Source organism: Castor canadensis, chromosome 4 (assembly GCF_047511655.1).
Source record: "Castor canadensis chromosome 4, mCasCan1.hap1v2, whole genome shotgun sequence".
Classification (NCBI taxonomy): Eukaryota; Metazoa; Chordata; class Mammalia; order Rodentia; family Castoridae; genus Castor; species Castor canadensis.
Window position 1 is genome coordinate 65,510,096 of NC_133389.1, and position 25,898 is coordinate 65,535,993.

At 49.7% G+C, this 25,898-nt stretch overlaps 1 protein-coding gene across 5 annotated transcripts; it reads left to right on the forward strand.

Moving 5' to 3' along the window:
* The first annotated feature begins 9,086 nt into the window (after positions 1–9,086).
* Cidea (cell death inducing DFFA like effector a) lies at positions 9,087–25,237 on the forward strand. 5 transcript variants are annotated; one of them, XM_074070362.1, is made up of 6 exons: positions 9,087–9,556; positions 17,411–17,502; positions 17,644–17,788; positions 18,475–18,621; positions 22,472–22,653; positions 24,812–25,237. In XM_074070362.1, exons 2-6 carry the CDS (start codon positions 17,432–17,434, stop codon positions 24,957–24,959), a joined length of 693 nt encoding a protein of 230 aa, XP_073926463.1. In that variant the 5' UTR covers positions 9,087–9,556; positions 17,411–17,431; the 3' UTR covers positions 24,960–25,237. The 5 variants fall into 5 exon arrangements, with proteins under 5 accessions (XP_073926463.1, XP_020034562.1, XP_073926466.1 ...); XM_074070363.1 differs by lacking the exon at positions 9,087–9,556 and adding an exon at positions 15,025–15,198; XM_020178973.2 differs by lacking the exon at positions 17,411–17,502 and having other exon boundaries at positions 9,093–9,556.
* Positions 25,238–25,898: the final 661 nt, after the last annotated feature.

Consider the following 25,898-nt stretch of genomic DNA (forward strand, 5'->3'; position numbering starts at 1 on the left):
CCATATCACCAACACTCTTGTTTCCCACTGTGATGTGGTTTTTAAAAATAAACGGCTTTGAGAAAATGAAATAATGATGTGTTTTTTTCTCCTTTATCAGTTAATATGACGAATTTTCCTAATTGGGTTTCAAATGTTGAAATGGCCTTGGTCAGTAATGACCAGGGTGCCTTGCACGCGTGCTCCTTTGTGAAGCCACCATTCAGATGGCTTTTGTGTTTTTCTATTTGGGAGCAGGAGGTGTTCCTCTTTTTTACAAGTTACTTAGGGAACTGCAAGTTCTCTTTGTGTTCATGTTTTTCTGCAAGTTTGAAGTTTGACTATTCAGTTTCTTATAATTATCAGATAAGCAGAACATTTTACAATCTAATGAAATCCAATTTATCATCCTTTCATTTTATGGTTAGTGCTTTTTTGGTACCATGCCCAAGAAATCATTGTCTACCCTAAGTTTCGAAAATAATCTGTTGCTTTCTGGAAGCTTTACATTTCTGCCTCTTATGTTGAGGCCTAGCATCCATCTTGTTTTTGTTTCTATTTTTCTTGACAGCACATCTCACTTCACAGCCCAGGCCGTCCTGGAACTCTCCATCTTCCTGCCTCAGCCTCCAAGGGCTGTGATTACAGGAATGTGCCACCATGTCTGGCTCTCTATGATCCATCTTGAGTTATTTTTTGCAGGTAATGTGAGAGGGGACCAGTGTTCATCTTTCTGTAGAAACAGCCAGTTCTTCCAGCCCCATTTATTCAAAAAGAATTCCCTTTCCCCATGGAATGACTTGCTCCTCAGTCAGTACAACTTTTAAGAATTCTTCATAATTATGCTTATGTATTCACACAAGCAACAAGAAAATTCTTAGGGATTTTTAAAAGACTGCCAGGTGCCAGTGGCTCATACCTGTAATCCAGCTACTCAGGAAACAGAGATCAGGAGGATCAAGGTTCGAAGTCAGCCTGGGCAAACAGTTTGTGAGAACCTATCTCAAAAATACCCAACACAAATCAGGACTGGCAGAGTGGCTCAGATGGTAGAGCGCCTGCCTATTAACTTTGAGGCCCTGAGTTCAAACCCCACCAAAAATAATATTTTGTATGGGTGATGCATGCATATATACTACCAATTAAAAGGTACAAACGATCACAGAAAAAAGTTCAATTTCCTTTCTATCTCTGTCTGTCCTAGTCCCAGTCCCATCCACTAAGGCAAACACGATCATTTCCTGAGGCTCCAGTGGAGTGTGGTGGTGCACACCTGCAATCCCAGCTATGCACGAGAAGAATCACAGTCCAAGACTGGCCCAGGGCAAAAACAGGACCCTATGTGAAAAATAAAGTGAAAAAGGACTGGGGGTGTGGTTCAAGTGGTGGAGCACCTGCCTTCTCTGAGCTTAAACATACTGCCAGAGAGAGACAGAGAGAGAGAGAGAGAGAGAGAGAGAGAGAGAGAGAGAGAGAGAGAGAGAGAGAGAGAGAGAGAGATGGCTCCATGTAACCAATGATGCATTTCTGTGAGCATGTGTGTGTGGCAGCTGGTTTTCTTCCTTCCGCCCCTGGGGATATCTTTCTTGAATAGCAGGAGACTGTTGCCTGTGGTGCAGTGAAATGGGTTTCTGATTTTCTCTCCAGGCAGTTCTCCCCTATCCGCACGATCCTTGGGGTTCTGCCAGCAGAGTGTCCAAGAAAGTGGACAGGTGGGAAGTGCCTGACTCTAGGCTGATCCTGAGTGTCACATAACAATGAAGTGGACATGCTTTCTGCCGCACTAACACGCTTGCTCACACGCACCGCGCTGCTGGATGAACCCAGGGCCTCGCCCACGCTGGGCAGTGCGCTACCACTGAGCCGCATCCCAGCTCCACATGCTTTCTTTTCTTTCGGTGTTTCTGAGACAGAGACTCACTATGTGTTGCAGTCACTGATGCTTCTGATCAGAAGAGTTGGGTCCTTGAGCTCTGGGGGGCGGCGAGGGGGGGGCGGGGTGCAGAATCCAAGCAGAACACGTGGATGTTTGTAGGCGGGAAATACCAGAGTTTTATTATAGGAAAGGGGGAGGGAATTACAGGTGGCGTCTCTGCCAGGTGGAATGGAGGTGCAGTGTGCAGAGACAAAAAGGGAAGAATTTTTATTGCAGGTGGTTTTTATATCATCCTTAACTTGGAGGTGAGGAGGACACTTGTGTCACTCCCTGTCCCCAGGGGCCCTCGGGGCCCATGCATACCTATGCTAATTCTCAGTCACCCTATTTCTACTCTAACTTAACAAAGGATTTGCAATTGAAACGGAGCTCTCTGGGCTCAGAGGGGATGGGTAAGGGGTGAGGAGCGAGGTGCATTAAAAGAAGCTGTGCAGTTTTAAAAGTCCAGACTATCCCTAATTCCTAGCCTGCCTCAAGTGTATGTAGCCCAGACTGGCCTTGGATTTAAGATCCTCCAGCCTCACTTCCCAATCCCAGTGCTGGGATTACAGGCGTTACCACCACGCCCAGCTCACAGTTTCTTTTTAATGAAAGCCTCCCTTTTCTGGGTTTGGACATTGAACCTAGATGCATCATGTGATAATGTGTTTATTAACTTATAAAGTGTAACAGATGGAAACACATGCTCACTTATTGCTTTTACACCCCCCCATGTCCAAACCCCGCCTCTTCTGCACAAGTCCCCCTTGTTCTGGCCTGAGAGCAGCACTGGGAGCTGGACCACTCCACCTCAGCAGGAGCGGTGGCCTGGCAGAGAGCATCCCTGCCTTGCCATGAGCTACCCAACTTGGTGAGGCCTGGCATTCCAGTGAGTGGGGGGACTCCAACAGCTCCAGCCAGGGCCTGCCCAACCCAACAGGGTCAAGGGGAGGCGCTAGGGGACAGACACCCCACCAAGGCAGGAGAGGGCAACTGAGACCCGGGGAATAGATGCAGGACCCTGAGGCTCTGGCTGACACATGGAGCATGGGTGCACTGAGAAGACAGAGCCTTATGGGGGTGTCTCCACCTACCTGCTGTTGAGGAGGAACGAGGGGAGCACAGTGGTCACCATCTTCCATGTCCCTGACATGCCCTCAGCTGCTTTCCAGAGTGGGGATGGAGCCCTGGCTCTCAGCACAAGTTCCTGCGTGATTGCGCCCTGGCCACTGTGATGGCTTCTTTTTAAGAGCTTTGCTAAAGGGTGAGCAAAAGACGTCTTTCCATCCCGCCCCAATCCCCATTCCAGTTTATCTTCTGATCATTGGTGACCCACGACATTTCCCGAGGCCGCCTCTCACAAACCATTCGCTTTCCATTTGCGGAGACTATGTCAAATTCTTTGAAGAGGTGCACTTTGGAATAAGCTCTGAAGAAAGCCCAGGGCAGCTGTTACATTATCATGAGGGTCACTAGCAGGAGGAAGGACAGAGGCTGGCAGGGTCACCATCACCAGGCCCACCCCTTAAGGGCAGGGCTGGAGGGCTCCACAGAACCGCAGGTGGGGGGGCTGAGACTCAAGGAGGAGGCTGTGAACATTCAAAGATATGCAGTGGTCCCTGCTCCCCTCGTATCCTTGGAGGACTGGTTCTAGTACACGGTCCCCCGCGGACGTGTGCCGATGCAAAGCCCCATACATAAATCGTATGGTATTTGCATATAACCCACACTCATCTTCCTGGATACCTTGAGGCATCTCTGGAGACTTGTAATACCCAAAACCATGTAAATGTCGCATAAGCAGTTGTTACATTGTTGTTTGCAGAATAATGGCAAGGGGGAAAGTCTGCACATGTTTAGTACAAATGCAATTGTTTTCCAAATATTTTTGATCCAAAGGAGGTTGAATCTTTGGGTCTGGAAATCGCAGATGTGGAAAACTGACTGTACATAGCCTAAAAGCCAATGACTCCATTTCTGGGTGTTACCCTGCAGTGAAACACCTATGTAAATAGGATGAGCTCCACATAGACAGCACTGCTTCTCCTAATGGACAAGTGGAAACATTCCTAGTGTACAAGAGGAGACATTTAAATATGATATGTTATATACACACTGTGAAATAGTATGCAGCCGTTAAAAAGGAAAATTCATATGCCCTGGTAGGAAGAGGAACATAATGTATGAAGAAGTTTGTTGCAGAAGATGATCTACAATACTGTTTAGGTAAACAAACCACACAAAATAATACCACACATAGTGTGTGTCTGTGTGTCTGTGTGTGTGTGTGTATACATATATATACACACATACACTATGATATATATATATATATATATATATATATATACACGTATGCATATATATCATTGTACAAGGAAAAGAAAAAACATGGCAGGGTTCAGGTGGAGCTGAGGAAGTGGTTGGGAAAGGGCCCAAAATTGGTGATCATGGTCCAAGAAGATTTGCCTTATCCTCAGTGATAAAGAAGACACAGTGTTTGTATATTACTCACATGGTTAAAATTTTATGGAAACCTCTTTAAAAGGTGAGGACACTTGCACAAAGGTCCAGTGCTGGTGTGCACAGGCCCTCCAGCGGGTGCAGGCGCAGCTGTGCTCTGCCCTTCTGCCCAGTTGGGAAAGGCCTGGGATCAGACCCAAAACACAGGCTTCTTTGAGCCCTTTCTTTGGTTGAGAAAAATCTCAAACTGAAGTCACCTTTGTTCCTCTCTTTAGAAGGAAAATAAACAGGCAGTCCAGAAACCAGCAGACTATGAGTGGGCCGGAGCCGCCTGCGCTCCAGGGACCCCTGTGCCAGCACAATGTGTGGGTTACCTGAGTCTCTGGGGGAGCAGGCACTGTAGCCTCCTCTGTTAGATATGTAAGTGAACTTGAACTCTAAACGTTCAGCCCACAGTATGGGGGGCGGTATTAAAGATCACAGGCATATAATGGTTCAATACTGGTTTTTGGTTTTGTTTTTTCAGGGCTGGTGACAGAACCCATAGGCTCACAGATGCTTAGCAGGCCTACTACTGAGTGACACCCCCAGTCCCAATATTGAGACTTCAAGGCAAGTTGTGCAAGAAATTGTGACAATCTTAATGTCCGTGTTGGAATTCCAGGGCCTTTAATCTAGTTGGAGAAAGGAGTGTCTAGACCAAGGGTTCCTGCACGAATATCCTGACCAATACTCAGCCGGGGGTGGGGGAGGTCACTTTTCAGCTCTTCCTGTTTGGAATGTGTGGGTCACATTCTCCAGGTGTGTCTAACTAACTTCAGGCAGACAAGGGGCTTGTCCCCAGCAAGTGTCAGAACTACACTCAAAACCCAGCTCTTCCCCACCCATGACAATGTGACTTCCGCTCTTCCTATTTTTGTTTATTCTGTGGTGGAACTGAGGGTGGCAACAGGACTGCCAGCTGTGCCCTGACCTCCCAAGAAAGCTCTCCCACCGCTGGCTCGCACAGGAATAATGTTCTCCCACAGCCCCGGCCTTTCTGCTGCAACCACCTCTCCGGGGACCCCAGTTTCTTTCCACATCGCTGTACCTGACCTCATTCGTTAACAGATGGAAAAAGAGACATTTTGCTTGACCACAAGAAATGGCCCTCGATTTTGTGAAAATTCCCTTGAAGTTTCTGCTGGTACCCAGCCTGTGACAAATGCATCATTGTGTGTGTTGTGACTTGGTTTCAAAAGCACCAGAACCTGAACCCAGCCCCTATGAAGGCAGACGCCCAGGCCCCAACCCCAATCCTGCCTTTCAGGCCTGCTCCCATGAGATGAGGTTCCTTGAGGTTTCTTTCTTTCTTTTTTTTGGGGGGGTGGTTTATAAAAATTGTGAAATTTTATCATTGTTATTATTATTTTTTATTGTTTTATTATTCATATGTGCATACAATGCTTGGGTCATTTCTCCCCCCCGCCCCCACCCCTCCCTTACCATCCACTCCGCCCCCTCCCTCTCCCCCCTCCTTGATGTTTCTCATTGGACCCTCATTCCTGACACTTGTGAGGTCTAACCCCATTCTCACATGCCTGAGGATCCAGCTTGACATCACTGCAGCCATCTTCAGTCCTATGGCCACGATTACCCTGAGGGTTTTTCCTGCATTGTCTCCCAACAAAATCATACGGTCACACTTGGGGCTTTGCCACGAGACCCTGGCTCCAGGGATGTGCCTGACTCTTCAGTAGTATTTGAAGATTAACCATATGCAGTCCAGCCAGTATGAAGTCACTTTTGTCCTAATCCATGCATATGCCCATCTTTCTGACCTAAATTGTTGGGATCCAACTGACTGGACCCAGTCCTGCTACCCAGGACCAGGCTTTGTCAGTAAGTCCCCAATAAAAAATTAATTAAAACTATAGAAATTGTTCTAGATGGTCACTACAGCCTCTTGAAGCATTAGGCTTCTGTGCTCTCCATGGCGTATCCCGTAAGTGAGCAACCACTTCCATTTCAGGTACTCACTCTCACCTGGGAGGGGCTGAGTGGCCTCACTGCGGTTGCCTTTGTCACCCATACTGATGGAGAGCTCTGTGCCATCGAGGCCGGCTCCACCACCTGATCTTCACTCACCCTGAGACAAGAGAGACCCTGCTGTCTTTTTATAGCTGGGGATCTGAGGCTTGGGCAAGGTTAAAAGATCTGCCTGTGGCCACCCTGCTAGATGAGGCAAAACCAGGCTGGGCTCCCAGGTCACTGTGCTCCAGAGCACACACTGTGCCATGCAGATGCCAGGTCTCAGCAGAGGGGAGAAGGAGCTGAGCCTGCTGTGACAACACCCACAGTCATCACTCAGAGCTGCAGGAAGGCCAGCACTCCCAAGTCTTTCCTGGAGGATGTGGGTGCCAGGTGGTACATGCTGTCCACAGCCTTCAGAGGGAGGGACCATGCCAAGTACGTTCCCTCAATGAAGTACAAAACCCTGGGTGTCTCGTCCGGCAGTGCTGGACACAGAGCTGCTGGACAGGGATGGGTCAGACGAAGTGGAGCCAGAAAGGAGGAGGAAAGGGGAAGCAGACACAGGCTAGAAAGCACTCTCGCCAGCCGGCTGGCACACACACCTCTTACCATCACCTTCTGTGGTTACAGCCAGGCCTTCAGAGCCCCCTGCCCTCCTCCCTCTCCACGTGCCTTCCAGAGCAACACCTGTCCAGGCCCAGACACCTCCTTAGGCCCACACATCCAAGGTCACCCCACTCTGCCCCAGAGTGGGGCAGGCCAGGGATTTCCACATAATCTCCACTCCTGCCCCAAATTTGCCCCTTCTTGTGCTTTGGTCTCTACAGTCACCTGAGCTAAAAACACCAGTGTCCTCTTCAGCTGCTCCCCATTGTCGCCACCGTGTTGACGTGCACCCTAGCTCTCCCTCCTGCCATGCCCTCTGTCAGTGCCCAGGGTGACCCTCCAGGCCCCCTGGCCCAGTGCAGCCTCCCTACCACTCTGAGCGGCCTTCTCAAATCCACATTTGACCATCACCGCCCCCCACACACCTCAGCTGGCTCTCCAGTGAGAGAGCAAAGTCACACAGACCTGCCACAACTTCCCACGCTGTGCAGGCTCACTGGTTCCTTCATCCTCCCCAGGACCCCTGACACTGGGGGTGGGATGCCCAGGACTACTTCCCATGACACTGATATCCCTTTGGGCCTTTGTGCTTCCTAAAGTAATTTCCAGTAGTCTTGCTACTCACCCAGGACTTGTCCTTCCAGCCTCAGACCCACTTTGGGCAGAATTCCTTATTTTGTTCCTTTTGCAATGTGCATTCATATATTACTACTAACACAGCACCTCATTTGCATTCATTCACTGGTAAGTCTACGCCCCATGCCTTCTGAGTCAGACGGCTCTCTAGGCTTTAGGAATTAATACATGAATGGCATGAGGCCTGGTTGGTTATTGGTGTGAGAGAGGCCTCTGTGATCTCAACCTTCACAGCACCCCAGGCACACAGGTGGTGCTTTTTACACTCAGATGGATTATTCCAGCTGGGCATAGTGGCTCTTGCCTGTAATCCCAGCTGCTTGAGAGGCAGAAATTGGGAGGACAGGGGTTTGAGACCAGGCAGGGCAAAAAGTTAGTGAGACACCCCCCCACCCCCTACCCCGCCATCTCAATCAATCAACTGGGCATAGTAGTGCATCTGTAATCCCAGCTATGAGGGAAGTAGGAAGGGATAAGGTCTTAGGTAGGAGGATTGCCTAAGGATGGCCCCAGGCAATACCTTGAGACTGTATCTGAAAAATTACTAAAGCAAAAAAGGACTGAAGGGCATGGTCCAAATGACAGGGCCAAGCCCTGAGTTCAAACTCCAGTACCCCATAAAAAAATCTGAATGACTGGGGGTCTTGACTATAGACTGAGTATTAGATACTGTTTAAATATTATTTTAATTTTGTTAGAAGTGATTATGTCACTATGACTATGGATGAGAACATTGGGGCTTTTTCAGAAATGCAAATTTCAGGATTTAATTTGAAGGCGTTCAAATAAAAATAGAAATAAACAAGCAGACACATCAAAATGCGAACAGCAGTGGAACCTCAAAGGCTGGGATAACAGCGCCCATTAATCTGGTCAATCTGAAATTTTCCCACAGTAAGAAAACATTTTTAAGGTGAGTTGAATTGATTGGACGCATTTTCTTAACTATCAAATTATTTACGGTGTCCCTGGCGCAGCACGGGCAGGATCGGCCCTCTGAGCGCCCCGTGCGGGGTGTTCCCAGGAAATTGCTTTTGGCCTCATCATTCCCGCAAGTCAGGCGAGGTCTGTTGACACGAGTGACCCTGAAATGGAAGACGCCTGAGCTTCTGTGAGTCAGAGTGAGCGAGAGCGTTAGGTCATCGGGTCACGCTGGGCGAGCAGCAGCAGCCGTGGGTCCACAGCAGGTGGTCAGCGGGGACTGCCTTGACCACGAACAGGAGAGTAAGGTCTCGCAAGTGTACAGGGCTGGAATTATGCGACTGTGCCACTCCTGAACATGCCCGAGACCTCGGCTTCAGTTCTGGTGTGCGGGTCTTCCGTCACGATCCCCGCCCGCTCCCCACGCACCGCACCACAGCTGCGCGCACGGCACGCGCCTGCGCCGGATGTACTCTTCCCTTCGCATTGTCGCACGCTTCCGAGGGTGGCTGAGGGCCAAATGGCTGCTTCACTCCCTGCGCCCCACTGCCCCGCTCCCCGTCCCCGCGCAGGCGCCTCATCGGGAAGGAAGCCACCGCCCCGCGGCCGCCCACGCGCTGCTGCGCCTCGCTCGCCCACCCGCGGCCCGGGTTCACCATCAGCATCCCTCCGTTTCCACGGCCACGGCGACGCTGTCGGCATTGCCGCTGTCGCCAATCTCCAGAAGTGCAAACAAACACAGGCTAAGTGACAATTAAGAGACCGCGGGACAGCTGGGTTTCCAAGGCCCTCGGTTGGGCTCTCCGCGGTGAGGGGAGGTGGCACCCGGGACCCCGCGCTCGGGAGCCTGGGACCACAGCGGCCGTCACAGCGCCAAGCCCCTCTCGGAGGTCCCCGCCCGTCCGGGTCACGTCGCGGCGGGGCGGGGCAGGGCTGGCGCCGCACTTTAAGAGGCGGTGCGCGCCTCGGCCCAAGGACGCGCGCCATGGAGACAGCCAGGGACTACGCAGGAGCCCTCATCAGGCGAGTTCACACGCGCGTCCCCACGCCCGACTTCTCGCGCCCCGAGTCCTTCGTCCCCAGCCCGCGAGTGCCCCGCGCCCCGGGTCCCCTTCGCGTACCCAGCGCCGCCCACGCCCGCCAGCCCAGCCTGCCCGGGCTCCTCCTCCAGCTGCAGGTGCCGGGTGTGGCGCTCGTGGGCGTCCGCGGAGCAAGTGACCCCGGTGAGTGCCCGAGCGGCCGCATCGCTTGCCGCTCCTGCCGTCGCCGCTGCAGACGAGGGCCAAGGTCCCGGGAACCCTGGCGACGTTTCCATGGTGCGCGGGGACTGGGCTTCTCCGGGTTCTGGGGTCACGACCGAGCTGGGAGACGAAGGGCCGGGCGGGACCGCTGGCCTTGAGCCCACCCAGGTCCCTAAGGGGACACGGGAAAACGAGGGCAATCTAGGAGCTCGCGAGGCCCCTAAACGGCGGGACACAGCTGCCAAAACGGAGCGGTGGTCCTTGCGCTCTCCCCTTACAAACCACAGAATGCCAAGCCACAGGGGAGGAACACGCAAGCTCTGCGTCTTTGCCAACGCGGTTTTTTAAAACAAAAGTTTATCAAATATACAAAGGCTCCAAGACAAAACTCTGTTCAGCTTATGGTAGCAAAAAGATGCTATGGCAGAGGTGCCAGTGTTTTAAGTAGGACGGGAATCAGGGTTGCCATCACCTCGGGCACAAGGAACAACTTGCTTTGGCCAGATTTCTTCATTCCACCTGTGGCCAGGGGGCCTTCCTCACGGCCTTCGCTTTTAACTCTTCAGCCCTCCTGTTTTTCTTTCTGCTTGACAGCCTAATTCTTCCTCCTTCATCTCCTCTGCCTGCCTCTGCCGCTGTTTCAGGGGCTTCTTGCCACCTTCGCAGTTGGACATGGCGCCTGCCTTCCTGCCTTCCTTAGCGTTCTAAGCGCAAGGCCAAGGTCCTTGGTTCTTTCATGGTTTGCTTTCTCTTTCTTCAGATTCCCAGAAGGTCAGGAGTGTGAGGAGTTTGGGATGCTTCCTAATATACCTTTTCCCAATGAGTATGAGGCTCCTTCCATTCTACTGGTGCCTGAGGCATTGAGGAGCAGGGCTGAGGCGCAGGAAAGGTCAGAATGCACTAGCCTAGGAGTAGGAGGATTAAGAATTAAGGCTAAACCTGTTTTTGCATCTGACCGTTACAACAGTTTATCAAATCTGAACTGTATCTGGCTGAGGGCTGTGTGGGGTCATGTACTTACAACATGTTGGCAGGCCAAAGCACAATGAAATGTCTGCTTGCCTGACTTTCCTTCCAGCTTGGCAAATGCTAGCCATGAATGCCTTTTTGTGAGGGACAAACTGTTGTTGCAGTTCTGGGAAAATCTACCTCTTCCAGGCCGAGCAGTAGTCATTCTGTGGAATCTTCCCAAACCAAAGTGGAAGAAAATAACCTGTAATATTTGCTAAAGGGAAAAGACTTCTTTTCTTTCCCACCCTTCTTTTAAAAATCCTGTCCAGACTAAGGAGCCCAAGACAAGGTGCTGCCACATTGTGTTCTAAGTGGATCTCTGCCTTCATTTAAACTGCTCAATTTAGAATTTAGTATTGCTGTAACTGTCACTTAGTAGTCGACACCTGCATTTTGCTAGGGAAGTAGCTGAATGTACACTTTTTTTTTTTTTTTGGTGATGGTACTGAGATTTGAACTCAGGGCCTCACACTTGCTAGGCAGGCACTCTACCATTTCAGCCATTCCACCAGCCCTTTCCTGTGTTGGCTGGTTTTGAGATAGGGTCTCAGGAACTGTTTGCCTGGGCTGGCTTTGAGGGGAGTTCCTCCTGATCTCTGCCTCCTGAGTTCCTAGGATTTCAGGCAGGAGCCACTGGCTAATACACAGATTTTCTTAAATTAGATGCCGATAGAGCTGGGGGTGTGCTTATCTACAATGCTGGGCTCCATCTCTATACTGGAGAGGAAAAAAACAAAAACAGTCATGAGTTCGTTGATCACCTGTAATCACTGGAGGCTGAAGTCATGAGGAAAGCCACCTGAAGTCTCTTAGCAATCCCTAGGTAGCAGGGATATTCACTCAGCTGTTTATTGTCATAGTCAAAATCGGCTTTGTCCTTCTGTCCTATCCCTGATACATTCATGCCAAACCCCGAAGTTGCTATAAAGCTGTACCCATTATACTTTGCCCAGAATGGCTGCTTTTGTAATTATTTAGAACATCTTCTAAGACTGGCAAGTGTAGCTCGGTGGTAGACTGTGTGTTTAGCATGTGTGAGGACCTGGGTTCCATCCCTAGTACCAAAAAAAATAAGAAAAAGGAAAACAAAAGGAGAATATCTTCTCAACAAGAAACTTGATTCTATACAGCTGCCATTCTAGTGCAAACTTTGTCACAGTCTTGCTAGTGATATTTGCTAGGAATTCAGTTTTCTACAAGCAAATCTCCCAGCTTTCTGCTTCTTGAACCTCAGATCCTGTTTTCATAATGTCTCAAGAGGTCCAAAGATGCCGCAGTCGTGCATTAACTACCCCTAGTTCACCACACATTTTGGTAAGAACAGCCAGACAGCCTTCGTCCCGACGTAGGGAGGCTTGCTGGCATGTGTATGTCACACAGGACGATCCTGCAGTGACTTGGTGACAGGAAGCCACCAGGCTGCACCACCATCACGAAGAGCCACCCCTCAGGCACTGTCCCTAGAGCCACAGGTCCCTCTCCAAGCCCTGTCTCTCTCTTGGTCACCACTGCTCTCCTTGACATTCGGTGTCCCCCTTGGCGTTTGGCTGATCTTGGTCCTGCTTTTCTCTTGTGGGTCCCTCCTTTTCCAAGCACAATGAAACATGGGGTGTGCTCCACCATCATTGCTCCCAGAACATTCGCCACGTGGTACCTTGCACAGCCTTGGACTGCTACGTCATCCCCAAAATACAGGTGGCCTTTAATTCCATGACTTCCACCTCCCAGGAGTCAACCAAATGCAGAAAACATAATTTTTAAAAACTGCCTCTGTGCAGACTTCCTCTTGTCATTGCTCCCTAAGACCCACAGCATTTACACTGTTACATGTGGTAAGCCATCTAGCAATGATTTAAAGTAGTCACAAGGATTTGGGGGAACTGTATGGACATACTCCATCATTTCATATGTGGGACCTGAGCATCTGTGGCTTTGGTGTCTTGGAGATCCTGGACTCAGTCCCCTAGGATCCTGAAGGACAACTGTGTTTCTCTCCAACCACAACCTTGTTCTTAAACCCGCCTGCACCTTCAGGATAACATCAGTTCACAGGTGGCATAAAAAGAAAGCTTATTTATGGAGCTGGGGGACAGGTAAGTCTTACATGGACTATAAGTCTATGACTTGTCACTTTTATGTCACAGGTTTTTATAAGCTGGCAACTCCCTGCTTCCCTCAGGGAAGAACACAAAGACTTCACTGTTTCCCTCATTGCTGGGAGATAAGCACTTTCACAGTTTTCTAGAACGTTCCATGAATCTGACTGCTATTATCATCTTGATTTCCACAAAACCTAGTTCCTTAAACAACAAATAAGGAAATAGTCTTATTATTTTTCCTTTTAGTGAATTACTTCCCTTCCTGTTTCAGAGTATTATCTGCACCCACTTGCCCAGGAATTAGGGATCAACTGTTCTCACAGGTGGTATAGCAAAAAAAGCAGAATTCTGTTTTTGTGGGTTTTGGTTTTGGCAGTGGTAAGGACTGAACCCAGGACCTCAAGATCTACCACTCAGGAGTCCTGTTTTAACTTGAACAAATTCAAATATTGGGGAAGCAACTCCATTTTAGGCATTTGTGCTAATGCCCAAAAATGTAAAGCATTGTTTTTCCCTGGGCCAGAAAGGGGTTGGATTAAGCAGAGCTGCTTGGCCTGCTGGTCACTTGATCCAGGCAGAGTCTGGACACACACAGCATAAGGCTTCGTGTGCTTAGAAGTTCACTAAGGCCCTTCAAGTGTCAAAATATGAGATAGTCTTGGTTTTATGTAAGTTGACGCATTGAGCCTCTCATCCTCCATCTTGATAAGGATGGTGTGATGTGTCGGTCACATCTTCAGTGTTGGTTCTTGGTTAGGAAATAACACAGAAGAAGAACAATGGATTGTGCGTCCTTCTCTGACCATGGCTGTCTTGAGGGCAGGTGGGGGCAGGGAGGATTAGAAGGGACTGCCAGCCCTTATCTTGTCAGATGTGCCAGGTCACAGGCCCACAGGTGCTTTCACAAGCAGGAGTGTCCTCCTGGGAGATGGGGCCCAGCCAACTAGGTCAGAGACGAGCTTTGGCCACCAGGGGCTTGACCTGACATTTGAAGACATGATTTTGTTCTCCAGGGTCTATGACCTCGTCCTGGCATGTCTTCACTCAGTAAACAGATGGCATGCTGGCAGCTGGCCAGGTGTGACGGCAGGTAGATCGTGTACCCCGTGACTGTACAGGTAGACTGTGTGCCCCGTGAGCAGGGTCCCCTTGTGGGTAGTAGCAAGGGCTTCCTGCTGTAGGGGAGAAGACAGGCCCTTGCAGTGAGATCCTGGATTCCCTGTTCTGTGGGATGTCATCTGGTGATGCACACCTGTAATCCCAGCATTTGGAGGATCGAGAGTTCTAGGCCAGCCTGGAGTACATAGAGAAACCGTGTCTTGAAAATAAAAACAAGTAAATCTGGCTGGATTTACTAGGAACATGCCAGTGCACACAGGTGTTGCGACGGGGAATTCATGTCTCTTTCCTCTCTGTGGGGACTACAGCGAGTCACAGTTTCATGCTGAGTAGCTGGGAGTGAAGCCAGGTTCTTAATGGAAGCATCCCCGGTCAGCAGGGTGAGGCTGGTTGTGAATTCTGTCTGGTGTCACCCAGCAGCATGTGGACGTCTTGCTCATCAGGTTGTGTAACTGCCTGCATGACTCCTCTGAATGCGGCAAAAGTTCAGAAGCCCAGTGCCAGGCCTGCTGCTGTGTCAGGGCCAGGCTCTGACTTACCTGGTGGGTCTCTGGTCGCTCCAAGGTAGTTCCCATGGTGGCCCAAGTTGGGGACTCCTGACCTAGCCATTCCGTTTGGCCTCGCCTTACTGGAAGCAAATTGGGCAGTGACTTTGGCCACCTGCAAAGGAAAGGAATTGAGGGTGAACTCAGAATGCCCTTGTACCTTCACCTAGAACAGCTGCCAGTTACTCCAGGTTGACAGTTCACAGGGTAGAACAGCAAATCAAACCACAGCCCTGCTAAAGGGTGGCCTTGAGAAATCACTTCAAGCCTCAGTTTTCTCATCCGAAAAATGGGTAATTCTTTCCCTTCCAAGGGGGTAATGATAATTAGTGAATTTAAAAAGCTAGCACACTGCTGTCATGGCCAGTGCTCATAAGTGAGCAGTTAGGAGGCATTGAGGTTATGCCAGCTAAATACACTTCAGACCAAATTCTTTCTGACAACCTAGATCTGATTACAGAATGCCAGTTTGAGCGTGGTGCCCTGTAATCCCAGCTACACGGGAGGCAGAGATTGGAAGATCATGGAAGGATTTTTCAAGACCCCATCTCAGTCAATAAAAACTGGATGTGGAGGTACATTTCTGTAATCCCTGCTACTCAGAAGGCATAGGAAGGAGGATCTACGTCCAGACAAGCTCAGGTGTAAATGTAAGACCCTATCTGAAAAATAACTAAAGTAATCAAAGGCTGGGCTGGTAACCTGCGTGGTAGAGCACCTGCGTAGCAAACACAGGCCCTGAGTTCAAACCCCAGTGCCACCCCCCAAAGAAACAAAAGGCCAATTTGTTGGCAAAGCTTAGGGAGAGTGGGTGAGTGTAGGGTGTGTGTGTTTGTAAAGTAAAGCACTAAACTGCAGTGTCAGGAATTGGGGGTCACTGTTCACTATTGTGGAGGCCTTCCGAAGTGATGGGCCTGTTGGCGTGAGCTGAACATGACAGTCTCTGAGAGAGAGTCCATTGCCATACCTTAGTTTTTCTCCTTGCAGACTTGGTAAATCACTGATTTATCTTATCTGTCTACCGATAGAGCTTCAAGTTAGACAGCAGACCATCTAACACTTCTGTGCTTAGCACTAAGTGAGGCATTATGGGAAATAAAACCAAGAAGCCTTTGTCCAAAAGGAAATTCCAGTCGAATTAGGAAAATAAAGCACAGATCAATTATTCTGTGTGTGTGCATATGTGTGTGCACATGTGTGTGTCTGTTTATGTGTGTGTGCACGTCTGTGTGCGTGTCTATCTGTGTGTGTATGTGGGTGAGTGTGCACATGTGTGTCTCTGTGTGTTTCTGCATGTGTGTGCACGTGTGTGTATGCATGTGTATGTGGGTGCATGTGCACGTGTGTGTCTGTGTGCGTGTCTATCTGTGTGTACATATGGGTGTGTGTGCACATGTCTGTGTGCGTGTCTGTATCTACGTGTGTATGTGGGTGCGTGTGTGTGTGTGTATGTGTGTGTGTCTGCGTGTATATGTGGGTGCGTGTGCACATGTCTGTGTGTGCGTGTCTGTATCTGCATGTACATGTGGGTGTGTGCGCACACATGTCTGTGTGTGCATCTGTATCTGTGTGTGTGCACGTGTGCGTGCATGTCTGTGTATGTGGGTGTGTGTGCACATGTGTGAGTGCGTGTCTGTATCTGTGAGTATGTAGGTGCGTGTGCACATGTCTGTGTGTGTCTATCTGCATGTATATGTGGGTGCGTGTGCACATATCTGTGTGTGCATGTCTGTATCTGCATGTGTATGTGTGCATGTGCACGTGTGTGTGCATGTCGGTGTATGTGGGTGTGTGCACATGTGTGAGTGTGCGTGTGCACATGTCTGTGTGTGTCTATCTGCGTGTATATGTGGGTGTGTGTGCACATATGTGAGTGTGTGTGTCTGTATCTGTATGTGGGTGTGTGTGCACGTGTGTGTGTATCTGTGTGTATATGTGGGTGTGTGTGCACATGTCTATGTGCATGTCTGCGTGTGTATGGGTGCGTGTGCATGTGTGTGTATGTGTGCGTGTCTATCTGCGTGTGTATGGGTGCGTGTGCACGTGTGTGCGTCTGTATCTGCGTGTGTATGTGGGTGCGTGTGCACGTGTGTGTGTGTGTGTGTACGTGTGTGTGTGCGTGTCTGTATCTGTGAGTATGTAGGTGCGTGTGCACGCATTGGCAATCGGGACAGGTATTCCCTAGGACTTTGACCCTCAGAGACTTCACCTAGACCAATTTGAGGCAGAAGCACCTGTTCTCACTTTGTGTGCTCTACAGGACGTATGAAAAGAGTGACCTGTGTGGGTGATATGTTGAGAGCTTAGCATTGGGCACACAGTTTTAATTCCTGGGAAAGTGCAACTTGTCCCAAAGCTTCACATGGCATGGGGTGCAAAGTCTTCGCTTCTTGTTCTCAGCCATGGTTAGGTGAGTGGGCCTGTTGTTCTGGGCTTATCCTAATCTCAGGAACCCGATGGAGGGGCTGGCATGCAGTGTTGCGGCCAGGGCCTGCCTGGCACGCAAAGGACCTGGTTCCATTCCCAGCACCCAAATCAAAACAAAACTTGGTTGATTGCTGCAGTGACCAAGATGTGGCTTTTAAATTAATTTCTGGGTTAGTCTTATTATATAAACGTGTAATTATTTGCAGGCCTGGTGAGCACCTAACTCTGTAACTCTCTTAACTACATCATGGGCACTCGAAATGCTTTTCTTGGGTTTGTCAGCTCTACAGCCCATCCATATTTGCAGACTATAACCGTTGTTATTATTACTGTTATTTGTGCTGGGGACCAAAGTCAGAGCTCCCTAACCCTGAGCTCCACCCAGCCCCTCGAATTTCATGTTTTGAGTTTGATGTTCTTAATATTCCTTCTCAGACCCTTCCTCAAAGACGTTAGATGTTCCAGCAAAATAGCAATGCAGACGGATGTGTTTTTAACTTGATGGAGTACTTGTTTGTTCCTTGGAGGTATGCCTACGTGTAATTTTTAGTAATTCCTTTCTTTCGGGTGAAATCGTAACACTGCATTTTTCCTGTGGGCTTCAAACTCTCCTTAAAGACTTTTTTAGAAGTGACATCAAAGATGGTTTCCCCTTGCCTTCCTTGCAGGCCCCTGGTGTTCATGGGATCACAGACTAAGAGAGTCCTGCTGACGCCCCTCAGCCCGGCAGCCCGGCCATTCCGAGTCTCCAACCATGACCGAAGCAGCCGGCGTGGGGTGATGGCCAGCAGCCTGCAGGAGCTTGTCACCAAGGTACCGGCCACGCCACTCCCACCCACGCACAGCTGCCCTTGCCCAGCCTAAGCCAGGGTCACGGGTACCACGCCAGAAAGATCAAGAAAGACTGTGTGACATCTTTGTCAGTCCCTGTCTTGGCTTCCAGGGACTGAGGGAGCCATTTCCCAGGGTAAAGGGAGGTCTGAGTCATCAAAGCCAGCCTCACTATCTCTGTACCACAGGGACTGATGGCTGGCAAACACCTTAAAAACAGGGATCAACTGAAAACGTAGCTTTGTGGACAAGGGACTTGTGAAGTCCGGGTTTGGCGTTAAAGGCCAGGAGAGGATAGTCCTAGCCCACCTAGTAAGAAAGAGTCCTAAACCCTCAGACGTGTAACTCTGACAGAGATGCCGATGACTGTGAGAAATGAGTGCCCAGCCTGCAGCCCAAGTCTCTTGTGAGACACAGCATGTGAGGTGTCACACATGCAGAATTGTCCTGTCTGTCACCTAAACTCATAGGCAGCTGTAGAAATGATAACTGTCCAATAGCGTTCCTTATCACTTGTCTTCTGGACGGTAGGATCTGAGCAAGGACAATCACAGATGCCATCAGCGAGTGTCTTTACCAGTAAGGTGAAGACTTCAGCATCATGACTGTTGTCCCGTCCGGTGGGAGTCTCCCGCTTATCCTCTTTCTCTGCTGCGTTGATGACCTAGACTCTGGACGCCCTGGTCATCACGGCTGGACTGGTCACACTGGTGCTGGAGGAGGATGGAACCGTGGTGGACACAGAGGAGTTCTTTCAGACCTTGGGGGACAACACACACTTCATGATCTTGGAAAAGGGACAGAAGTGGGCACCGGTAAGCAACAGCCTTGTCACCCAGCAGCAGCAGCAGGACTGACTTCCCACCTGCAAAGGTGATGAGCAGGCTACTCCCTAAGCACGTGCTCTTACGCTCGCCTGGTGATGGGGTCACAACCTCAGAGGTTCTTATCGTTCTAGGAAACTTGGTGTCACTGTAACTAAGGCTCTATGATTGAAAACAATTCTGAGAAACAGGTTTTGCAGGGAGTAGCCACAGATGCTCTTACGGCAGCATGTCTGGCCTGGTGACTGCTTACTACCCTGCTCCTTTGGAGGCTGGACAAGCTGACGTAGTCATCTGCATGTGTACATGTCTGTGTTGGTTAGTGTTCTGTCACTATAACAAAACACTTAACATAATTCACTTACAAAGAAGGAAGGTCTAGTTTGGCTCACCAAGAGAGAAAGGAAAAGAAAAAAAGAAGGGAAAAGACAAAGTATATAAGAAAATGGTGATCCGTTTTGTTATACAGGTTTCTCAGGTGTGTAGTAAGGAAGCTCATGCAAACAGAAAGGACCAGTTGTCTCTAGTGTTTATGATAAAATAGTTTTAATCACTCAGTCGTTCAGTCTCCTGGAAAGGTCTTGGGATGGAACCCCTAAGTGTCTCTAGAGCACACTTTTTTTTTTTTTTAAGTACTAGGCTTGAACTCAGGGCCTACACCTTGAGCCACTCCATCAGCCCTTTTTTTGTGATGGCTTTTTTTTTTTTTTTTTTTTTTTAGATAGAGTTCTGTGGAACTATTTGCCTGGTCTGGCTTTGAACTGTGATCCACCTGATCTCTGCCCCCTGAGTAGCTAGGATTACAGGTGTGAGCCACCAGCACCTGCTAGACCACACATTTTAAGAAACTTTGCACTCAAACATTTACAGCTAATTCAAAAATATGCAGAATTTAGCAATGTAATGTCTGGGATCTACATTTGAAAGAAGGGAGGAAAGGAGAGCGATAGAGAGAGAGAGAGAGAGAGATGCAGAGAGAGAGAGGCAGAAACAGAGACAGAGAGAGACAGGAAAAGAAAGAATAAAGGAAGGAGAGAATATCCAGCTAAGATGGCCTTCTCCTTAGAGGAGGCAGTGGGTGTCACTGGGAGACATAAGTAAGTCTCTGGGGTTCATAATGGTTTTTGTCTTATTTTTACACACACAAATGCCTCATAATTCTTCTGACTGTTAAAAAAACCCTCCAGGACAAAAAAGCACAACATTTAAAGTGCTATCCTTAAAATAGATAAGGAAACCAGGTTCTGTTGTTCACTTCTGTAATCCTAGTTACTGAGGAGGCTGAGACTGGGAGAATTGTGGAGACTACCCCGGGCAAATAGTTCATGGCACCTGTCTCAAAACTAACCAGAGCAAAATGGACTGGAGGCACAGCCTAAGTGATAGAGCACCTGCTTTGCAGGCACGAATCCCTGAGTTCAAACCCCAGTCCTACTAAACAAATAAACACAGTAGGTAAGGAGACCATGCCTGTAGCTTAGAAGATCATGAGGTGATCTTGAGGAATCTTTTTTAAAGACAGTCTTGGGCTGTAACAGTTCCTTTAAGCTTTGGGATTTTTCTTGTTTGGTTTTTCTGTGGACCAGCTGGGCAGGATCCCCCACGTACAGGGCAAGTGCTCTACCACTGAGCTACACCCCAGCCCCGTACTGCTTTTTCTTTGAGGACAGTGTGGTTGACCCCAAGATGTCCACATCCTCGTCCCCAGAACTTCCCTGGGAAATACACTAGGCAGATGTGATGGGGAGAGTGTCGTGGGTGACCTGGGAGAGGCCACTGTCATCACAAGGTCCTTCCCAGAGGGAGGCAGGTGGGTCAGAGGGAGGACCAGATGCCAAGAAAGAAGAGGAGCTGCAGGCCCAGGAAGCCTGAAGCTGGAAGGCCCAGGCGTGAGCACGTGAGCGAGTCAGAGAGCCCTGCAGTCTGACACACGTGCTTTGAACAGTAAGGTTCTGGTAACACGTCATGGAGAAGGCTTGTTTGTTTTTGTAAATGAGAACTGGAGGTGCCTTTGGAGGTGGTTAATAGGTGACATGTTTATGCTCCCCAGAGGGGATGGCCCTGGGAAATTTGGCTGAGTGCAGGTGACGATGGGATGAAGTGTTGCATTCAGGGCAAGCTTGAGTATGGGTTGTGGTCTTTTTTTTTTTTTTTTTTGATGCTGGGAATTGAACCTAGGGCCACACTGGTACTAAGCACATGCTCTCTTACTGGGCTCCATGCCCAGACTCTGGGGTCCTCTCCTGACTTACACTTCTCAGCCATCTTCCTGTAGGGTGGAAAAGGGCGCCCCACTTGTAGGCCACTTTATCCTGAGGCCCATTTTAACTTGGACAAGAGCTTCAACCAAGAAACAGCCACCAGAGGTCTCCCTCCTCAGTGTCACTGTCCTGTGGGGAACCTCTCCTGTGGCCCTTTAAGGAAGAGGGCAGGGCGGGATGCTTCCTGGTCCTTAACCAATAGCGATTGTACACACTCATATGTCCCAAGGTTAGGTCACCTGTGCATTACCTTTGTGAAGTCAGAAAGGAAAGTGAGGCCATGAAAAAGCTGCGACGTTTCATAGGTTAAAACCCTCTTTGATTCCATAGTCTTAATGTAGTTTTGGTATTTTTTGGTGGTACTGAAGTTTGAACTCAGGGCCTCACACTTGTTAGGCAAGTGTTCTGCTACTTGAGCTATGCCCCCAGCCCTTTTTGCTTTGGTTTATCTTTCAGATAGGGGCTCATACTTTGGTCCAGGCTGGCCTCAGACCCTAGTCCTCCTATTTCTGCCTCCCAGGTAGCTGGGATTACAGGCATTCACCACCACACCCAGCCCTTAGTGTAGTTTTAAATAGTGGTTCCTAGAGGATGGATAGCTAGCACCCAAGGGTGGGGGACACTGTTGAACACAGCAGCTGGAATCTCTCATCCTCTGTGTTCTTGTGTGGTAGGAAGAGGGGAATAAGACCAGTGGCTGCAGCAAGAAGGATCTGAACATGGTTAGGGAGTTTATGTTTTTACTGCAAATGCTCTTGATCAGTGTCAATAATGACCTTAACATTCACAGTTTCGAGTCCTCCCAACCCTAAAGGCTCAGGAGACGTGGTAACTCTTTCTTGTCTAATTGTCCAAGCTTGAACCCGGATGTCATATAGATCTGGGTGTGGCATACACCATTGGGAGCATCTCCTAAGCTGGCATTTGCATCTTGGGATTCTTTGTTCTTATTTTTAAAATCTTGTGGGGGTGGATGCTGTTACAGAGCCATTTATAAACCTGGGTGTAGATGTCTCCCACTGCCTCCCTCAACTCGAAGGGTCTGCTGGTGTCCTGGGTGGTCAAAGAGTGGACCCTTTCCCATGGAATCAGCTTTCATCCCTGGAAGTTCCTGGAGAACAGGGGCCACCTGGAAGAGGGTCCCTCCACCCCTTCCCTGAGCCTTGTGATTCTGGCACATTTCACCCAGGAGCCACTTGTGAGATGTGCTGCCTGCTCCTCCGTGACTGACGACGTGACAGTGCTGGAAGGAGGCTGTCCGTGTAACTCTGTGCCCAAGGGTGCCTCAGGGCCCAGTGCCAGCTAGTGAGCCTCCACCCCTGTCGTAGGACACGGGGTTCTCAAATCCCAGCTCCAAAACCAGGTCAGACTCATCCTGAGTCCCCAGTCTAAAAGTCGATTGGGGAGGTGTTGTAGGATTTAGCTGTGGGATACATGTGTGGTCTGCCAAAAACACAGCTGAAATAGCCCAGTTGCTCACATTTTAAACTTCCATTTAGAGAGCCCAGTAGCTGAGTGAGGAAGTTGGGGTGTCCCAGGGAGGAATGCGCCTAATATCTGTCCCCGCCTCCTTGCTCTAGGGTAATAAGTATGTTCCAGTCTCCAGGCAGCCAAAGAAATCAGGGATAGCAAGAGTGACCTTTGACCTGTACAGGATGAACCCCAAGGACTTCCTCGGCTGCCTCAACGTCAAGGCCACCATGTACGAGATGTACTCAGTGTCCTATGACATCCGATGCACGGGGTTCAAGGCCATGCTGAGGTAACAAACTCCAGGGGTTCCCTCTGGGGTCTGGAAACCCCAGTACAGGTACAGGTGGCTCATCCCTGACTCACTGCCCTGCTTCCAGCGCCAACTCTAGGAGCCGGGTCTGACATTGTCGTCTGGTGTTCTGTTGTCTTAAGTGATTCAACTCTCAACACCACAGACTGTGTAAGAAAACACAAAATCCATCCACAACAGATTTTCATCCCCTTCAAAGACCATTAAATACTAAGTGGAAACACAGGCTAAGTCACGAACACAAAGGAGAATCAAATTTCACTTAAGAATTGGAGTTAGATATTTTAGAATTTTTTTTTGCAGTGTTGGGATTTGAGCTCAGGACCTCACACTTGCTAGGCAGGCACTCTGCCACTTGAGTGACTCTGCCGGCACTGTTTTGTGACATAGTCTCATGAGCTATTTGCCCAGGCTGGCTTGCACCATCCCACAGATACCTCCACCCACAGGTGCCACCATCCCACAGATCCCACCACCCACGGGTGCCACCATCCCACAGGTGCCACTCAGCATTATGAGAGAGACAGCTTTGAGAAGCCACACCTTAGAAGTTGTGTTCATCAGCTCTCTGTTGCTGTGACAACATACCTGAGACAAATCACATTTAAAACAGGAAAGGCTAATTTGGGCTTTGGAGGTTTTAGTCTGGGTTCATTTGGCCTTTGCTGAGCAGCACAGCATGGTGCGAGCATGTGGCAGAAGAAGCTGTTCACCTCATGGTGGATGAGAAGCAGAGGGAGGGAGAGAGGGAGAGAGAGAGAAGAGAGAGAAGAGAGAGAGAGAGCGAGAGAGCGAGCCAGGATCCCATTGACACCATATGACCGGATGGCTTTTACCTGGGCCCCATTCCCAACAGTGCCACAGGCTGGGCCAACCCTTAACGCATGGGCCTTTGGGGGACATTTGTCCAAACTATAGCAAAGTGATTTGAATCAAGTCTATGTGTTCAGTAGGACCCCTCTCTGGGTGTCCCTGCGCCATAAGCAGAGTGGTGCCCTTGCCACTGAGACCTGCACTGAGGGAGACACCTGCAGTCCCTCCTTTGAGTCACCAGCTGTGTGGTCAGGTTACTTACCTCTTCTGAGGCCTCTGTCTCATCATCTTTAAAATGAATTCTCTAAGATTGCAGCACAGGCTCTAAGTTGACCCCTTGTGCTCCTTCAGGAAATTCACCATTGGTCCTCTAACAAGCTCATCTCCTGCAGTGGGAGTGGACAGAAGGGGAGAGGCTGACAGCCACTGGCAGGTCTTTGAGACTAAAGAGTTTGTAACTGCTGCCGGGTGTGGTGGTGCACACCTGTAATCCCAGCCCTCAGATGACTGAGGCTTGAGTTCAAGGCCAGCCTGGGCTAGCTTGCAGCTACTCCCTTCAGGTGCTGTCTGGGCTCAGGCCAGGGCCTGCTTGTTTCTCTGAGGGCCCAGTTTTTCACTCCACTGTCCTCGTGAGACTGCTCCGATCCACAGAGCATAGTGCCAGGAGACGTGCACCTACTGTCCTCTCCCAGGGCCCCTGGTCCCCGCACAGGTCAGACCTGCAGCTTCTGCATAGCATCCTTTCCTACCTGAAGCTTTCCCACCAGTGGCTGACCCCTAGACCATGATCACTGCTGTAATGGTGAGACCTTGACATCCAGGAGAGCTTCCCTGTTGTTGCTAAAATGGAAAAAAAAAAGAAAAATAGCTGTTTTGTTTAGTTTTGAAAGTGAAGCAGGAGAGTTATAACAACTTAGAAGAGTAAAATGGAGGACAAAGCCTTACCCAAATACCCCATGAGCAAAAGCTTCCTACAGCACCACAGTGCAGGGGAGGCCAGGACAGGGGCTCTCCTGCCGACAGCCAACCCCAAGGTAGGGGACAGCTTCAGCCATGGCTGCATGTCCAGCTGCCGTCTTGTGAAGTGAGGGGACTCACGTAGGAATAATAACTTGGAGTTTTTCTTCTCTCTCTTTTTTAAAATCTGAAATAACAGTGGCTCAGCCCTCTGACTTAAGAGGCCAGTTGAGGACACAAGTGATCCCTTCCGTAACTTCAGGAACAAGCTGCAATAGCCCGGTCACCTTCAACAGCTGGACTGGAGGCAGCATTCCCACCAGGTAGGCTTCTTGCCTGACATGGCTCCTGTCTTGCTCTGTTGCAGGAGCCTGCTGCGGTTCGTGTCCTATGCTGCTCAGGTGACCGGACAATTCCTCGTCTACGCTGGCACATACATGCTTCGAGTGCTGGGTGACACGGAAAAGCAGCCTTCTCCCAAGTCGCATGCCAGGGGCTGGTTCGCCTGTACATAGGTGCACCGAGCCAAGGGTGCAGCAGCTTCAAGCACTTACTTCCCAGTGACGAATTTCGAAGATGTTTTGTCTCATTTCCCACGTGCACGTGCAGGCCGCTGGTGGCAGCTGCTCAGAGGGCTGCCGGGGGAGGGGAAGGGCCCTGGAGGGGGGAGGAGACATGGAGGGGCCTTAGGGTGCTGTAGGAGCAGCAGTGTGTCTGGGAGTGGCGTGAACGTGTATCAGACCCTTCGGGGCCCCCACCTCCTGTAATAAACCCATCACGAGCACCACCTCAATGTGTGCAACACTTCCTGGGTCTCTCCAATCTCCAGACATACCCGAGCTTCACAGAGATTCAGTACACCTTCAGATGGAATTGCTGTTGACTCTTTATTAGGTGTTTTTCAGATAGGGTCATGAGTTTTTGCCCAGGGCAGCTTGGATCTCAATCCTGCTATTTACATTTTGCCCCTAGCTGGGACCACAGGTACCCACCACTGCATTCAGCTTATTCATTGAGATGGGGTCTCTGTAACTTTTTGCCTGGGCTGGCCTCTATACTCCTCCCAAGTAGCTGGGATTACAGATGTGGGTCACTGAACCTGGCTAAAGGTGAGTCTTTAATGAACCAAAGGGACCCTAAAGTTTAAGGACCCGACATTTTGGGGGCTTTTCATCTTTTCCTTAGAAAGAAAAAATGCTTGAAACCTTGCGTCGATGTCTAGTGCTACTGAATGAAGCTTGCTCTTTTGATACTGCCAGGTTACCAGGGGACTTTTGGTGGCCAGAGGCAAAGCTCTGCCTCACACTGGCCAACCAAAGAGGAGAATGCCTTCCTAGACCACCGCTGCAGTCATAGCTGCTTGGAAGCCCTTGTCTGGAATCTGCCTCTCCATCTCTTTGTTCTTCTTTCCTCTGTGTTAGCCTCACCACTGGCCCACCCTGTCACAGGGGAGC